A 19,065-nucleotide genomic window follows, 5' to 3' on the forward strand; every position below is an offset into this window, starting at 1 on the left:
GAAATACTCACAAACTTGACGCAAATAAATATTTTTAAAAAAAGCAATAATCCCTGGATTAGATTGTGTGACTTTAAATGCTATATTGTTTGACAACACCTTATTAAAGCTATACCATCTTATTGGGTTTTTTTTGGCCAAATTGTGTTGCATAATGCCCCAGTGTCCATGAAGCTCCACTTAAATCAGTATAACATGCACACCATTTGCTGTAAATGGTCCATTTCATTTCATTTGGCTGCATCGCAGCAGTTTTATGGAGCAGCACTCAAGCCTTGAAATAAGGTCCCATGTTGGTATTTATTGCTGTTTAAATGTTCACTCCTTGTCCAGTATGTAATAAAAATAAGCAATTATAAAAAATAAAAATAAATGTCGTATGGCCTTGAGGGATTTGGAAAAGAGTGCCTTTGAAGCTCTTTTCTAATATGGACTTTAAGGTTTCTCTCTTCTTAAATTCAGAGCATTATTATCGCAAAAGAGAACAAGTAGCTATTTAAAGATAAAGTGCAGTAATGTCCACCTGAACAGACACTGGCGTATAGCTCTCCCTTTGTGGTCGCACCTGAGATAAAGACTCTTTGTCAGCATTGTTGCTGTTGTTTTCAGCTGTTAGCGCCGTTAGCTGTGAGCCACCTGTCCAGCCGTCTCCATGTTGAGAGCTGTGTGGAGGCAATCGCTCCAAATATGTAGATATGCCCTGAACTTGGGATTTAGCACCTTTGAGAATAACCTGTTGCAATATTGTGCCATCAGTCACGTGTTGCTTATGTACATCATGTCCCAATGTTACCAGAATTGTCTTGTGCACACATAGGATTGTCTTTTTCGTCTCGGTGACTCATTCTGAGTGGGAGTGAGGGAGTGTTTCGCAATGGCACATTTGGCGTGAAACTATAAGCCCCGCTGAAACGAAACTGAACTGCTGGTCCACACGAATGTGGATTAATGGAAGTCATCCCTCTGTTCATGAAGAACAGACCACATATTTATCCTGTTCAAAAACCTGTGGGCATGTTTTGCTGTTTACTATTTGCCATAAGACTTTTGATGTGAACGGAAAATCCTCTTTTAAAAAACGCTCCGAATAACCCATACATCATTTTACCTTGTCTACTTTTTTGGGAATTTGTTATCAGTTAAGTGTAACATATGCCATAAAAAGGGACTGCAGCAAACTAACTAGCCTGAGCTCTTGTGTTTATGATCACCACAATGGCCTTTTTGCTAAAAACTATTAAGGCTACTGGTGGTGGAATATCATCATCAACGTTGATATGATGCCAACGAATCTTCTATAATTGATATCTGTTCAGTTCCTTCAATTCTATAAGTCTGATATTTATCTTTTGTTTGATACGGTAGAACATGTATTTATATTACTAAACTCCATTGCATCAGCCCATGTGAAGTTCAAGTGTAAAATCACATTGTCGTTAAATCCAAAACAAGAGCATGTCCAGTTTGTATCAGCGTTTAATGGATTTGTGAAAAGAACGATGAGGTCCCTTGCCATTCGTCATGACATCGGTTTCTTAAACAGAAAGAGGAAAAACAAAATAGAGAAATCAAATTACTAGTTCAATGCTGCCACAATGTTCATCTTTGGGGCTCCAACCGGTTGCAACTTTAAAGCGATGAGATGGTTCATGTGCCCTGGGAAACTGACACTGCTCTATGAAGATAAAGTCTCATTTGAATAAACTGCCTCCCCTTCAGAGCATATCCATATGCATGAGACTCTGAGTCTAATTGCTGTTAATTCCTACTAACTTGATTCTGATTTATTCCCATCTCACAGAGATGCACACGCTGTGTGCACACTGTGAGTGAAGTGTAATGAATTGATTTTCCCACAGTCACTTGAATCAGTTTTGATCAGTTGTAATATATTATATGTGGCTTCATACACACCATAAAACCATAAAACCATAAAGCGATGGTATCCTTCTCAGGAGGGGGGGGGGGGGGGGGCAAGGTTGTCGGCCCACCAAAATGGTTCAGATCGAGATGAATAGATTATAATAGATCACACATTTATGTCCCCAGACGGATGAATTGAACAACATTGATGACCTTAATTTTGCATTTCGCACCATTATCATATCAAATGTGCAGTTTGTGAACTACTTTAGTTTCTAACCAAATACCTGTGAAACCATTTCCTCTGACATCTAACAGTCTGAAGGAATCATAACTGCCTATAAATCACACATTTTGCTCTACCCACTGCAGCCTCACAGACCTGCTCGATGGCTGGAGTTGTAAGCTCGACACAATGTTGTCGACCTGGCAAATATAATGTCGGATGTATAAATAGTACGCTAATAAGATGGATGACAAGTCAATGTTGTGTTCACAACTTGTTGCCGCTGCTCACAAAGAGGCAAAACATTAAATCAGATATTCAAGTTCAAACTTTACCTGCATTTTATACCGTTAACTTTTTACTTACTTTTAGTCATTTGATACTCGTACATTATGGTCTCTAATTATTTACACCACAAACACACAACACTGGCCTGCAGGCTTCCTCTGTCATCTCAAAGGTTTCTTTTTTAAAGGTGTGCATAAGCATTATGAGTTAAAACATATTTTGCCATACTGTTCTTGGATATCCTTGTGGAAAAACAAAGCTAAAAAAAACATGGAAATGTTTTTCTCTGCATGCTGCTTCCACCTGTAATGTTCCTAATGAGCCAATACATGGACGATCACCTTGGAGTGTTCACTATCCGGCACAAAAGGATTTCAACAGCAAACAGAAGCTTAGCTCTCTTAACTGCTGATTGAGAAATTGTGCTTTGCAGAATCTGTGCATGAGCGGTGAAAGGAAGACATACTGTTGCATCTATTTTCCAAATCTAACAGCAGCAAGCTAGTTCATTACACTGCCATTAGTTCAGTTAGCAACCATTGGGAGATAATGTCCTCTAATGAGCATGTGTGCGAGGGAGGACGAGCTCTCTTCCAGCACTGCGGTCTTTGACTTTGAGACAGACTGTAATTAACAGCGCTCGGTCCTCTTCTGTGTTATTAGCACAGCTGACCTTTGAATGCATCAGATGAGTGAAGCAACACATCTGGTAAAGCTGCAGCGTGTGGGGAGAGGAGAGGTGAAGGGAATATTAAACAGAGATTGTCAGTGAGAGTAAATTTCACAGATTATTGCAAGACTTCTATTGATGCATTGACAAATGGAACTTCACTGCCCAGATTTTTGCTTTAATGTCTATTCTAAATGTTAGGATATTAAACAGTTTCAATATTTAATCTCTCTGAAAATGATTAAGGAAGACTTTAAAAAAAATCACGGAAATATACCTCTTTTTTTCATCAGAAGATTTAACTAGTGACCTCTCTGTCAACGTCTCCGACAAAATGAGGGAACCCATACAACTCGACTGCACACTCAGTAATGTTTCAAGGGAAATATAGTTTCTCTCGCATCACATTTGCATATTTAAACACTTTGAAATATGTGAGTCATATTGTGAATAGTGTTAGGCCTCCACGTCAACCGTGTATTTGTGATTTGGGAAAAGCAAACGTGATCCTCAAAGTATAAATTCACCTCGCAACGTGACACACAACGCAGTTTTGTTGTATGGGAACGTAATTTTTTGGAGACATGGCTAATTTTCTCCCAAAAAGGCCCAACGTTATGGGAGTCGAAAACAGCTTCTTCTGCGAGTGACGATGGGGAACGCACTCCCGTCAGCTCTGCCTGAGTCCAGCCCTGAGGTTGAGTTGATTCGAGTCTCTAATCCAACTTCATTTTACTCACGACAAAATCCCATTACACTCATTTCCCAAACCATGAAGCCTTTTCCTTGGAAAATCTGTTTTCCTTGGAAAATCTGCTCTTTATCCACAGCTTGACTCTCGTGCCAGTAGTCTTGTAATCACATCAGTGTGTCTACGATGGCCCGTGTGCAAAGATTAGAACACGTAGTTAAAGATTTGTATGGGAGGGGAAAAGATGGACCGAGCGAGCGTAATCGATGTTGCCTGCCAGAGATTAATCCCTAACATCTCTCACACGCTGCCATGCCATTTCCAGACAGTCTTTAGAAAAGCCCTAACTGGGAAGTTATCCAGATATTTCCCCATGAGTCAGATCAGGGTTGAACTCTCACTCTCAATCATGATTGAGGAGCTCAATTTGGCTTCTTTAATTGTTTTTGCCACTTTGAATTTTTTTGCTTCTCAAAGAGAACCTTTTTGCTATTGTAAGCCACTTTTATTCATAAATTGCTTTATCAAAAACCACATTGTTCATCATGGAGGGAACAAATCAATGAAGAAGGGTAAAGCCAAACTGGATGAGAAGAAATAGTGACTTTCTCTGAGCATTTTAACACACTGTTCTCCCTCAGGCAAGCCCAAAGACAAAACCCATACGGTTACTCCAAAAGGAAAATTGAACTTTAATTGTGGATATGGAAAAGACGATGCTTACTTAGTTTGAACATTTGGAGATGTCATTGTTTCCTAACAGCTGCTGAGGATGGCTTAAATTATGGCAGACTGCAGGCAAACAGAAGGGAGCGTTTGGTTTGTCAAGTATTTGGCAATTCTCTTCCTTCAAAGGCGGAGTAGCTGTCTAAAGTCTGAGTAATCTGTGTTTTAGCTTCAAAGATTTTGTCAGAATTTAACTGAGAAAAACAGCTGGTGTCACAATTATAAAGTAATATTCTGCATGTGGTATAAAACAAAAGTATACAAAGGTTTTCAACAAATCATGTCCATGGTAATGGTGCTGTCTAAGTTTTTATGACTTCCACAGACCCAGAGATGAGGTCGGACAGTACAGCCCACTTCTGAATTTCCAAACAGGCGGGCGCTAAAACTCTGCGGACTCGCCCCCTCTTTTAAACCTCGACCTGACTTTCATACAACTGATTAAAACACCATTAAAAGTTGGCTCCTTCTGCCAGCTGACTGCCGCTTGGTACTGAAGAAATGGGTTTTATCTCCTCCTGCCGTTGCCAGGGTCCCTGCTGCGCTGAAGGATGCAGTTGAAATACAAAGCGTCTGAGGGGGATGTCAAACAAGACTCCAACGAGTCAAGCAAAAAGCGTGGCGGCCCGCAAACACTTCAAGACCAGCTTTTGATGTCCTGTTATTCCGATTTCCTCGTGCTGCACAAAGGCCGTAATGTAACCAACAGATGAACAGTGCATGTACATTTGGCATACATGCTTCAAAAAGTACTTGATTATGTTACACACAATGATTTATAAAGTTGGTGGACGTGGGAAGATGTAATAACATTTGCAGGAGCCAGATCTCAGAATTGGCTTCAGTTTAAAATCAATCGTAAAAACCTGGAGCCATCTTCAGGAGTGGACATTAGTTCACCAATGACACACTATATAGGTATTACAGATAAAGAGCTCCTAGTGATAATCTAACCCTTAAACTATAACAGTGTCTGTCATGTTGGCTTAGCTTTTGTATTCTGCAGCATACAATTAAAAAAAAAGCTTTCTAAAAATCAAAGTTCACACAAGTTGTGTGTCTGTGTGTGTGTGTGTGTGTGTAGATGCAAATATCTGAACTGTTGCCATGGTGGCTTATAAATAAACCAATTTAGCAAATCCTTGCCTTTAAGAACTGACCAATGCTTTTTTTCCCACTCTGATGATTAATCTTTTGCCTCCTGATCTTTCTCCGCTGCCTTATTAAAAGCACGTCCTCACTGAACGTAATGTAACGTTCTGTCGAGTAGCATTTAACCATTTTTGCAGCTCACTGTTTTGTTTTCTAGCATTTCTACTGCATGGTATGGCCCAGCTCTCCTCCTCAACTGGACTCGCTTACAACGGCTCCTTTTTGGCTCTCCATCATCAAAACTTGTGTCGGGGCGTGTTTTGCTAACACCTCGGCTGTGGTTACAAGGGAGCTGAGCCGATGCGAGGAGTTGAAGTTAAAACACTGCAGACAACTGATTGGTCAGAGAGAATCAGAATCAGAAACTGTTTAATGCAAAAATGAGGAATTTGTCTTTGTGAAATGATAGGTAAAAAAACACAATTACATAAAGAAAAAAAAAATGTACTAGTTAGTAACTTGTTAGGAAAATGAAATAGAGAAAAGAACTTGGTTCAAAAAGTGAGTCAAACCTCGCAGTGGAATTGAGGCTGAAGTTATCAACTAAATATAGAAATCAATATTGATTCATTCAGCCAATTGAGTGAATAATAAATATCAAGATACATAAAAATGTTAGGTATGATGATGTTCAATGTGTTAAATTATCCAAATAAATCAGAAATTGCCAGTGTCTAAATATGTTATGCATCCTTATAAAACACTCCCACAATGTTCTAATGTGGAAATCTCTTTCTTTCTCTTTTCCTATCCCCCGCTCCTCCCATCTGACCCATGAACCTCAGTGGAAACAATGTCGATCCCTGCGGACCACCACGGCTGAAGATAGCACACACACACACACACACACACACACACGCACACACACAGACACACGCGCACACACAGACACACACGCACCGGGAAATTCTCAGCTCCATTTTATTTATTCAAGCCTCCTACTCGTTTCTCTGCAGAAGAGAAGTACAGCAACAGAGGCTGTAGAGTAATTCGTCCTCATACCACCGCACACATCTACACACACAGACATGAAAGCACTGTTAACATCTGACCTTGTCCCAGAGCGTTCTCCAATATGAATTTTAAACACGCGCCCTCTTCGCCCAGACCCAACTGACCCCCCCTCCCCCCTCCCCCCTCCCTCTCAGATAACTTGCAAAATTATTCATCACGTTGTCATACAGTTGCCTCGAGCCGAAATACGGGATGGGTTCCTTATGCTGTGTTTCCCAGAGTATTGATCAAAACCGTCAAATGATTTGGCAGCATGCCAGTTCTCGTTGGAATGACAAATAGCACTGAACGAAAGCAGGGGACATTCATATGCACCAGTCAGAACTAACAAATCTACAGGGAAGGATGCCATTTTTTTTTTTGTTTAATGTTTTTTGTGCATGTTTCAGCAGTTGCAAAACATATGTGAAAGAGGGGTGGGGGAGGGGGCGGGGGGGAGACTAATATTGAAGCAGCAGCACCTCAGCAACAGGTTGACACTGACCAGGCCATGACAGAAGTGACAAAATCCCATCTAATTGAAGGATGTTTGTCAAACCTCAAACTGCAAACGGATGTCAGGAGGAAAATTGCCGATAGCTATTCTCAGTCTGCTCTCCACCTGCCTCTTCCCCCAGCAGCACACTCACTGTCTGCAGATATAGACTGAAGCCTCTTACTCAACTAGTGCAGTGGTTCTCAACCTTTTTTTTAGTGATGGACCCTCTGTCAAATATCTTTTCAGCCTAGTACCCCCGAACTAGCGCAAATCATTTTTGGTAAAAACCAAAAAAACATATCATTAAAAAAAAGTACTACTACACAGCGCTGTGCCTTTAGTGTTGGATTTATTAAACTGTCAACAATTAATGTCGCATTGAACTGAATGCTTTCGCATTTACATTTTAGTGAGCAACTTGGTCAGTCTTGGTGGCAGGGCTTGTGATCACGCTCTTCTCCAGGCTCAGATCCTCACCAGAGAGAAAATCCTCCACCTGAGGAAAGCAAATCTGTCTGTGTCCTGGAACAAGGTGGCATGGGGAGAGATGTGCTCGATCAGAAAGGTGTGTACGGCTGATCGTAATTCCATCAGTTGAGTATTCCCCCTCAAAAGAGCCAGCGCGCTTCTGTGTGCAGCAGCAGTGTTGAGTGTCCAGCTCCCATGTTTTCACAGAGGCGGTGAAACAGGCATGCACTGCGTGGTCTTGACTTTATGAAGTTGATCACTCTGACGCTGTCGTTCAAAACGTCATGTAAGGGCTCATTTTCTTGCAGGCCAGTGCTTCCTTGTGTGTGACAATGAGTCCACTTCATGTCTGAAATCTGACGACATTTTGCCGGCACTGGTTTGGCCTTGGCACTTGTCCCTCCGTGTTTGCAGCACGGAGGGACATATATATATATATATATATATATATATATATATATATATATATATATATATTAGGGCTATTAAAGTGACGGTGCAGCAGATCTCCGGCAGCAGGGTGGAGCTCAGGTGGAGTCTTGTACGGGTGGAGCTGTTGTGTGGTTTCATCCGCAACTACACAATCTTCTAGTGTGTCGTGGATCAGAGTCGTGAACACACCCTTGAAAGATGTCAACTACTGACACTGGCATGACTGGTTTTGCAGATGCCAGTACTCTGCTGTAGGACTGCACAGATCATCCTGGCTCCCTATAGCTGCTGTCTGCCATTTTTTTTTGTCTGTCCTGTGGTTGTCTGTCCTACACATGGAAATGGAGGTAAATGAAGTGCAATCGAAGAGTGTGTTTTCCAGAATTCACTAATTACATCTTAGTGCACTGAATTCACAGGTCTGCAATGAGCTGTGGCTGCATTGCTCTATTGTTCTAATCTATCTCTTTGGAGATACCATATGTGCATAAATATCCGCCAGAAAATGCTGCTAATCACCGTGTAATACTTTTGAGTATGAAGTCAAAGCAAAAAAAAAGACATAGTGAAATCACATTAATTAAATAGGATCGCTAAAATAACATCAACATATATGCTGTGCAAATATATAAACCATGGGAAATGTGTTCATGAAATAAATGAAGAAATTCAAACAAATAGAGGCTCTTCTTTCAATCATGTCTGCATTTAAACTAAGATGATGTAAAAAATAAAGAAAGGAAATGGTGACACCGTGTGGATGAGTTTGGAGATGCAGGTTGGAGGAAAATTTGGAAGTTAAAGTAGAAAAGTAGAAGCTGCAAAATGTATTTAAGTATTAAAAGAAAGTAGCTCTGAACTCATTAATCTGCCTCTTTTTATGATCAAACATATGTTCATAACACTTTCTAATTCCACACTTTTTATACAGGGTGTGTAAAATATAACTAATGGCTTTAGTAATGGTTAATTAATTATGTAATGCTTGATAGATCTGTTAGTGGCCCTGTAGGAAATCTGTAATAAAAACCTTTGCATAGGTTGAATAAATAAAAACCTATTAAAGTGCAAAGCAAATGTTCTGCTGGAGGAGCATTTTCCACAACCTGGCAACCCAAGTTATTCTTATTAATGACTTTAACTGACCTATGAAGCATCGGCAATTGATTTTTCATCCATTAATAAAGCCATACACTATATAACCCCTATTGGACTATTATAATTAAAGTTTACTTTGATTGATTTACTGTCGGCTAGTTTAATTCATGACAATGCGGCATTCATCACAAGCATTCATCATGTGTGTAAAATCTTTATTTACAAAGTAATTTCAGTCATCAATTACAAAAGTACATCTATCTCTGAAATGTATTTAGGAGTATTAATGAAACATAAAGCAACTTAAAACATAAATAGTCAAGTACAAGGAGCTACATTCTTTTTACTTGGGGAAATGCACTTAATTACTTTCTACCAATGTGTAGAACATTGTTGGTTTTGATGCTTCGATCTCGGTTCTACCACTATTATAAACCTATTACTGGTGTCATGTTCCACCTAATTAAAGTGGGATGTAACATGTTCAACAGTTAATTATAATTAGAAGTATTTTTACTTTGTAATACACAAGCCACACACACAGATGTTTTATGTTTGTTTTTTATTAAGTCACGCTGATAATGTTGTATAAATGGCAACAGACGAGAGCTGTGCAAGCCTTTGAGAGGTGGACACACAGCTGACTATTAGAAGGTTGCAAATTAAAAACAGTTTGAGATGTGCGACACCAATGCAGAAAGGTATATTGTATGAGCTGCTAACTTTACAGCCCGAGGAGGTGCTTTAGCAAAACACGATGACAATCAGTGCATAGTGGTGCCGTTTCGTTATGAAGCTGCAAAGAAGCATGAACGTTTGACTAAATGTTGAGCTCGGTCACAGATTTGGCCTTTTGTTTTCATGTTCACATTTTGGAAAAGTTTCATGACAAACGATTAACGACAAACAACAGATTATTTTGAGTTTCTTCTGGAAAGGAAATGGTGATGAGAGATGGCAAAAGCTGTAACAGACAGGCAGCTCTTTTTCTCCTCAGTAAATAGAACATAGCATCACATTAATGCAATGGTTTCATTGATTCTGGGCAGAAAATGTTCATCTCTTCATAGTTATTTTGTCTTTAAAGATTTGCCCTATCAATATCATCAGCAGAAGCACGTTCGTCTCGGCTTCTCTCATAGATGTGGATTAAAATAAGCCGGCTGGACGAAACCACTGGACATGAAGGGATGCAAGAGCCCTCCAGTGGATGAAAGCGGAACACCACCGGCCGCGTGGAAGATCACATTGCCAGAGCTGAAGCTGGGAAAAGTTTGGTGGAAGCTGGCGGGGCTCGCCCCGCAGGGGGGCAGGTTAGGACTGCCGTTGATTAGGGAGCTGGAGCCGGGCTGCAAGGTGCTGTCGGCCCCGGGGTTCTGCTTTTTCCACTTGGTCCTCCTGTTCTGGAACCAGATTTTCACCTGGGTTTCGGTCAGACTCAAGGACAAGGCCAGGTTTAGTCTCTCGCACACAGACAGGTAGCGAGTTGAGCGGAACTTGTTTTCCAGGGCCACCAGTTGCTCGTACGTGAACGCTGTTCTGGCGCGCCGGGGTTTGGCGCAGGCCTGCTCCGGGCGCCGCCGCTTGTGCGGGGAGGGATCCTGCTGGGTGGCCGCCGCCTCTCCCTCGTCCTGATCCCCAGTGAGACAGGGCTCTGTTTCGCCCGGTGGGGAAAGCAGAAGGGGGTCAGCAACAGCTGCATGATGCCTGGAGGATGCAAAGGGTTCATCTCCTGCCTCTTCCCCTGTAAACGCAAAATAAAAAGCAGTTAGTGGACATCCTGTAATCCTCTGCAGCAAATGTTGCATCTCACGGATAGTAAGGAGTCGCTCCATTTGAGTAGTATTCATTAATATTCATTATTTTAGAGCAACTGTAAGCCCTATCCATCTTTGAGTAGTGGTGCATGTGCAAAATCTTTTTGAGGGGTGGAAACATTTAGTGCATTTGTAATATTAATGTAATTTCCCCACTGAGGGACTAATAAAGGACTATCTTCTCTTATCTTAAGATTACAATGTTGGACGTGGCATCCCTGGTGGTTCTAAAAAAAAAATTTAAAAAAAAGTAACTGATTAGTTGACTGTATTTTCAAGGTGATCCACACTAATCAAAATTCGGATTATCTTTGTTTTTAAGTACAAAATGTTGAATTCTGAGTTATACGCTGGTTAAATGGGCTAAGTTGCCCATGGTGCTGAAGGGACAGCTCCTGACAAGCCTGAAGTCACGTGTCAAACGTCACCGCGGGAAGCCCACACCTGCTTAACAAATGTAACTTCATTGTGCAAAGATGTTGCACTTTGTCCGGCTTCAGCCGCAGTTTAAACAGCCACCACAGAGGGCCTTAAGTGCACGTCTGTTACGCGTTTGATCTGAATCCTGAGTTCGCTTGAAGCGCAACTGAGCATGGATTCAGCGGAGAGGGGGAGACTTGGTCACTAATCCTTAAATAATTTATAAACCACACAGCGCCTCAAATGTCATGTTGCGGAAAAGAAATCCCGTCTAAATCCAGCTCCGCCACCTCAGCCGCGACGTGCTAATGGAGTTTCATATTTGCGGGCGGATCGATAAATGTCATCTATTTAAAGGGAAGTTTTAATCGAACGATATTTAGGATCAGACATGGATGGGGTGGGAAGTTTGTACCTGCAAGGTGCTGGAGGGAGATATGCAGGATGCAGTAATGGGATATCGATCAAAGCTCGCAGAGGCATCCTCAATGGGACGATTTAAACAATTATCTCGCCTGCCTGTCCCAGTGCCAATCACACGCTGGGGCTCTGGGAGCAAGCCTTTGTGGCTTCTTTGAAAGGAAACGCAGCCTTGGAAATTAAGGGAAGGTCACACAGAGATGACAATAAATCGGATAGAAAATAGCGTCTCACTTGCTGGTATTTAGGCTAGACACAGAGCAGGGAAAAAGTTGACTGTAATAACACACATTCTTTTAAAGGGTTGATATATGTGACCGTGTATTGTTCGCTGTTTGTGATAACGCAGGACATTGTTTAAATAATTGGCTTCATGCAATAGGAAAAAAATAAACCAAATTATCTAGAGGCATAATAATGTTATATTGTCTGTTTGTTTTACCTGCTTCCGTGCGTTCAACTCGGAAGTCTCCGTCTGCAGTGCTGTCCGACTCCAAACTTGTGTTCTCTTCGTGTGGCACAGGGAACTTCTCCGTGACGACGGAAAGTTCGCTTCCCCTTTTGCTGTTGAATTTGTTCGGATCCAAAATATCAATTATAGAAAAGGAAATCTTATGACTCGACGTCATTGTCACTCCACAGTCCTCCGGGTCCAGCATCCTTTATAGAGAAACACTTTTTAAAAGGAGGAAACGGACCGGCGTGCGTAATTACGCGCGTGGAGTGGAACTTCTCATAGTTTAGCCTACTTCTTGTCTTCAAGCTTCATCAAACCGGATTGGTGGCGGTGCTCCCTCGGCGTGTGGACTTGGCTCCTGTGCTTCTGTCTGTCAGTCTCGCAGCGTGAATGAGATGACCGGAGCGCGGTCTTTAAAGCGTTTGTCCTCCCACCCACCTCTCTCACGTGACACAAACACTATTAGTGTTTCACACGACCACCTAATGGGCTCAAAGCATTCGTCGATAATCACCCATATAATTAAATTCAATAATCCACAACGTGAAAGTAAATTGGGCACAGATGGCGCTTGATCCATATCAAGAATCGCCCTGTCTCCTCAATTTGGACTCTTTAAGAGGCGTTACTATCGGGGAGAAGATTGTCGTGTCCCCGTAGGTACAAAACACGTTTACTTAAACAAAAACAAAACGTTTCTGCTTATTAACTCAGAGCTGCAGCTCTAAATAACCAGTTAATACTTAATAATTAATGAATAACTTAATGTTAAAATGTGAAACGCAATGAAATGTTGCTCTCTCAATTTAACGGTGTCGATATTCGAGGCATCAGTTATAAGCACAGATAAGAAGTCACGTATAAAGTATCTTGGTGGTATATACTAGGAGCACAGATGATGATAGTTCCGGATATAATTAAGATATTGTGTTTGTGTAACATTAAAGATAAAGCTTAAATTGGATTAATATAAACACTGAAGATAGCATCCTCTTTCCTGGAGAGTGTTTCCTTCGTTATAACTTCTGTGTCTTCTGTTATGAATGTTACATCTTTGTTATAGTTGTCTCAACACTCCCAGTATCGAATTTCCAATATGGCTTTCCAGCAACTTCCATGTGAGTTAATCACTGAAATAACAATTACAACAATAATAATATCTATTACAAATCTCTTTTTATTCTTCTTTTCCAAATGAAAAGCTAAAATGCAGGCATACAATGAAAAAGGCTGATTGTTTTCTCACATGAGGTGATGGATTTATATTCACAATCAGTCGGCTCCCTCGTCTCTGCTATTAGTATTCAATATAAAGTGACACAGGGTTGTTTAAAGCTTGATGCCCGGTGATGGCTAAAATGGTGAAACCAGCACAGGATCAATATTCTCAGCAGGTGTCCAATACTGATAAAACCTGATGGCTGCAGACAGTCATTTTGGATACTGGAAGGCCAAACCAGTTAGTAAGAGAGCTTCTTTTAACTCCCCCGTCTATAAATAACCTACATGAATTTTCAGTGAAAGAATTTCCTCTAATTTAATATGAATAATTTGCATTTTTGTCGCATTATAATACATTCTAATTGATGGTCAAAATATTTTTGCCCAAGAATAGCTGTGCTTCAGTGATACTCTTTAAACACATTAACATATTTTACCATCGGAGCCTGTGAGGTCCACATTGTGTGCGGATGAGACAGATGCTGCTTCTCTGTCTGTGGTTCTGTCTGCTGTTGGTGACATGGGTGATCCGATCATGTTTACAAACTGTTAAAAGGTCCCTCGAATTCCTCCCCGCGCCGCTTCCTGTGTTACTTATATAGTTTAGGGTGATTACTCAGCTACATGGAGGTTTCATTGCTACCCAGTCATAGTCTGATGCGCCGGCATGGTCTGCAGTAGTTACATAGTCAAACATTTGTTAAAGCCGCCCCTACAGGGTGTCTGCGTGTCTGCATTTGCATGTGTATGTCACTTGCACGGCCATTACTGTAGTCCCTCCATATGAATAGGGCCCGCTGCACACTGGAGGTTTACAACTTCCTACGAGAAAGCCCAGTGGCTGGACATCTGTTTGCGCGGGTCAGCGGGACAAAGGAACGCGGGGCCCCCGGGGGCAAAGAGGCCCTCAGGTAGACTTCAGAGAGCGGGAACAGCAGTTGGCTCGGCTCTGAGGCCGTGCGGGCCCGAGCAAGACTTCAGAGGAGATGAGCGTCCCTCCGCAGGGAGTCAGAGAGACACACTTCCATCCAAGACCCCCCTCAGGGGTCAATAAAGTCATCACCTCGCAGGGAGGCTGCCCCCAGTCTGCTAAACATCAGATAATTTGTCTAATGGCAGGAGCCGCATTATAAGCTGAGGTTCAATTCACAGACTGTAGTGTTGTGTTCTCTAAAGTCCTCCCCAGCTCTCGGTAAGTGGGACTCAAACAAAGGCTCAGCGAGTGTCTGGTGAATAGATGGGTGAGGCCGCTAGATCCTCCATGCCGGATTCCTAAACTTTGTGGTTGTTGTGGTTCCTAAAATACAGTAAAATCACTGAAGAACAAACATATAGTTTAACATGTTTTGGGCCATAAATTGAAACTCTCATCACAATCCTGTTCTTAAAACAGTTACTTTCAGTAGCATATGAGTATCAACTTGCAGAGACCTATTTTTTTTTTTTTTTTTTTTACAAAATCAACATCATCCATTTCACAGCATCTGCGCTCGCTTACTATGAGTAATCCGGGGTTGATGACAGTGTGCGTACTGTCGCTTGTTTTTGACCAAGTGATCAATGAGCTTTTTGACCAAAAAATACATAATGATAACTGATGCATTACAAAACATACACAGCTCTATTTCTTATACATGTGCTGACATGAAATATAGCTCATCACCTAAAACATTACGTGGTTTTCACATTAAACTGCGGTTTTTGACACTACATTTGAACTATTATCTATCTTTTTATTGTACTGGCACTGACTTGGCATTGGTGTGTGCCACTGTAGATCAATACAGTACAACCTCCTTTCACGTGCATGGCGCTTCTCTTATTTTGCCAAGTCTCCCGTCTGCACTGCACGCTTGCGGGTTTCGCCGCCCGGCCTCCTTTCAGTCAGACCCCTGTGTTTGTTTGACTCCCTCTAACAACAAGGTCAGTGGCATTGCCCAGTAATTGTCCTAACGGCCTGTATACCTGTTGGGTGGAGGCGAGTAATGAGAGTTTTTCATTATGGCCTGAACGGGTGAGTGCGCCTGGCAGATGCTGACAGGCAGCAGATGTGTAAAGTTGGGGGTGATTTGTAAAGGGGTCAACTGCATCACAGAGGAGATGGAGGGTGATGTGGGCTGGGGGTAAATTATGCTGAGGGACACTGTCAGTCATACCCTGTCACAACAAGGTAAAGGTCAGTTCAAACGCTGATGTTGGCAACTACACCCCAGCACACAGTGGTCACATCGGCAAAGTGTGCAAACTTTACAACACACATGAGCGGAGATGCTTAGTTTAAAGTTGACTGTACTTGTGAAGTCTTGTTTCCATATAGCTGGATGCATATGTGCAAAAACAAATCGTAATACATGATGGTCATGATGTTGCTTTGCGCTTTTTTTCCGCGTGTGCACTAAAAACTAAAAGTCAAAAGGCTATGAGTAGGAAGTGAGGGAAGCTGCAGCCATGCCCTGCTTCCATGGCATTGTTGTGTGGACTCTGTGCGAAAGGAACACTGAATGGCATCTCATAAATGACACATAAGCGTGAGGTTCCTCGGGCATTCACATGGTCTTGCAGGTAAACATGGATTCAGAAATCAATGGAAACCATGATCCTCAGTTGTGAGAAAGCTTTGAGTGATGGACCAAATGATCAGAGCGTTGCGTCTCATTTCCATTCCTTAAGCTTGGGCTCACTTTTGATTGTATACCAGAGCACTGATGTGATATTGTAAAGACCATTAAATAGGAACAACAAGGTTTACATTTGGTGAAAAATAACACGGTGGTGACACAGGCATTTTTAGGGTTTGATTGCTGGGTAAGAAGCTAAGTTATCTTGGTCAAATGACCTGGCTGGACCTTAAGATTTTATGTATATATAAATTGGCAAGGAGAGCGTCGATATTGAGAGAGACCAAGAGTAAACAGAGAGAAAGAGGTGCAGCTGCCTGTTTTCCACAGGGCTGAGGCCTGCTGGTAATGGCTCTGTGATCCCTGGCATCTGCAGAGAGAGAGAGAGAGAGAGAGAGAGAGAGAGAGAGAGAGAGAGAGAGAGAGAGAGAGAGCACTGTCACTCAACATGAGCATTGATTAGCCATTGTTCTGAGAAGGTCACATCATAATTCATTAACAATAATTAGGCCCGTAGTGCCACCTGCACTCCTTCCCTCGATTGCCCTGTTAAATTACGAGCAACCATCACGGTTCACGCGTGGAACAATGAAGATGTATCCGCAACGCAAAGGCAAGAGCTATTAGTTACATTATTTAAATGGACCCGTTTAAACCTGGGGAGCTGTCTTTATGAAGGGCAATTAGGCACTAACCATAATTGATAATTCGTGCTAATTACAATTAGGAAATATAAATAGTGGGTGAAGGATTAATCATCGTTGTGGTTAGCAGTGGAGCCGCCGTGGTGCAGGCTGGGTAGGTGTGATGGAAGGCAATGGATTATGCCCCATTCATCTCCATCTAGTGCAGAAACAGATTGTGTTTGTCCCTTTATATTTCTCCATTGACCATTATCTCTGTTTTGTTTCTGTGCCCTTGCCAAATGGTCCACTAGGTTGTGAAACTGTGAGGCTGCAGTTAGTGAGCTGCAGGGTGAGCACACAGTGGCACTGTAATGGGAGATGTTACTGGGAGGACTGGTTTATTTTCATCCTTCCCCGGCCTGAAAAGAGGACATTAAAGGCCAACAGAGGGCTTCCTTTTACTTGAGAGCAACATTTCCTTCTTTTCAGTTCTGGTTTGGTCAATTTTCAGCATGAATTTGGTGGCTCTGGTTTTAATGTGAATATATATAATTATTATAATTCGTATTATTATTTGTTTCTAATTCTAAAGTATTTTCTTCAAGTTATATATGTGTTAGTTATGTGATTATACACAGTTGCAATATATTTTATAGCATACATTATTAACAGAGGCTGTTATTTATAACATTTTCCAGAAGACTACTAGCTGTAGCTCACAAGAAGTATTTATAATATTTTAATGTATTGCTTTCCCGTCTGATGAAAGAAAGTGGTGCAAATGCAGCCGTTAATTGGCGTATTTATCTATTCCAGTTTCTAACAATCATCATTGTGCTCATTTTAATTTCCTCCTTGTTTTTGCGTGAACTTAAATTGCTTTGTGAATACCCTCGTGCTGTTTGCCGAGCACCGAGTCACATTTCCAATTAAATCTTGGCCTTTCACTTCTAATTAGATGATGGTTGTCCCAAGGTCACCTCATCTGACCTTTGAACTTGGCATCTAGGCCACAGAGATGAGGATCCATAATCTCATCCAGCACACTCACTTTCTTTTCAGTGCACGATGGCGACATCATGTGACACAATACGACGTGACCTCTTGCCTCTCATGAAAAGACGTCTCGTCGTCTTGTTGGTATCCAACTGCTTCATTTAAACTGCTATAGTTTATGGTATGAGCTAAGAGAGGACACCGTTTCAAGCCGCCCATGCGTGAGAGACGACTGCATTGATAAGTCAACATACATCAATTGACTGACAGTGTCTTTGGTCTGAGAAGAGACAAGAGTCTGATTTCAATACAAATACAAAGCTGTCTTAGCTGAGCAAACAAACGTATGGAAATGATCAGGCCGGCCCCCGCGGTGGGTACGTCGACTCAGATGAGGCCCCATAAGACTTTATTGCTTTATTCACGGGGGATTTGAATAAATCATTGGTGATTTATTGTTTTTGTAAAAGAGGAAGACGGCAGGTAATTCTGCTCTGCTGCATGTGTGTAACAAGCACGTCAAGGGTTTTGGTAAATGTTGAGAAACAAAAGGGGTAAGGAATTATTTATGATAATGAGGAGCACAGTAAACATACGCTACTCTCCATCCAGCAGGAAGCGACCTCCTTTCCCCTTTAAGATGTGCATTCATTACCATCTTGCCTCGACTCTTTTTCATTAGTATTCTGCAGCTGGTACGATAAAAAAACAACAACATTAAATAGGAAATCATGTAATTAGACTGAAAATGACAGTTTAATGGAAAGTCAGGAAGATTCTTCTGTTTCAGTTTGAATGTTGTTTTTCTTTCTCACAACTATTAGTCCAAAACGGCTGCCTCTCTTTCACGTCGTGGTCCTAAAATTGGGCCCTGCACCGTGCGGCCCCCAACTAACGGCAGGCGGCTGCTGATGGTAATTGCTACAGTGAAAGCTGCATCAGTGGAGCTGCTCTAATCAATAAAGTCTTCATCAGCCGTTTCCCCCGATGATTCTCCCTCAATTCTCCTTTAATTGTTCTTTTTCATCAAACAAAGTCTGTGCCGTGAGCATGTGTGTGGGTCTTTGTATGTTTGTGTGCTCCCAGGAGTCTGTGCTCCAGTCCTCCCTCTCAATGGACTGCGGCTAACAGATTGCTAATGGAAGTTGGGCTGAAAACAGCGGAGGGAACCATTGCCTCCTATAACTAGAAAGTGACCTCCATGGGAGCAGGATTACTGTTGATCCAAGCTCGAGCTTCCCCCGAGCAGCTTCTCTTCTGACGCTGAGCACGACCACCGACTCAAATAAAGACCTAAATATGTTCAGCTGTCTTGTACTTTAACCTCAGAGTGTAGTTTCAGCCAACAGAGAAAGCAACGACTATGATCCAACATGCTCTTTAA

At 41.8% G+C, this 19,065-nt stretch overlaps 1 protein-coding gene across 1 annotated transcript; it reads right to left on the reverse strand.

Annotated features, from left to right (window-relative positions):
- Nucleotides 1-10,242: 10,242 nt before the first annotated feature.
- On the reverse strand, nt 10,243-12,422 carry nkx1.2la (NK1 transcription factor related 2-like,a). The gene is made up of 2 exons (XM_068568679.1): nt 12,206-12,422; nt 10,243-10,850 (listed from the first exon to the last, which is right to left on the reverse strand). Exons 1-2 carry the CDS (start codon nt 12,420-12,422, stop codon nt 10,243-10,245), a joined length of 825 nt encoding a protein of 274 aa, XP_068424780.1.
- Nucleotides 12,423-19,065: the final 6,643 nt, after the last annotated feature.

The sequence above is a fragment of the Clinocottus analis genome, unplaced genomic scaffold (assembly GCF_023055335.1).
Source record: "Clinocottus analis isolate CAN_PGR_092001 unplaced genomic scaffold, fCliAna1.0.p SCAF_8, whole genome shotgun sequence".
NCBI lineage: Eukaryota > Metazoa > Chordata > Actinopteri > Perciformes > Cottidae > Clinocottus > Clinocottus analis.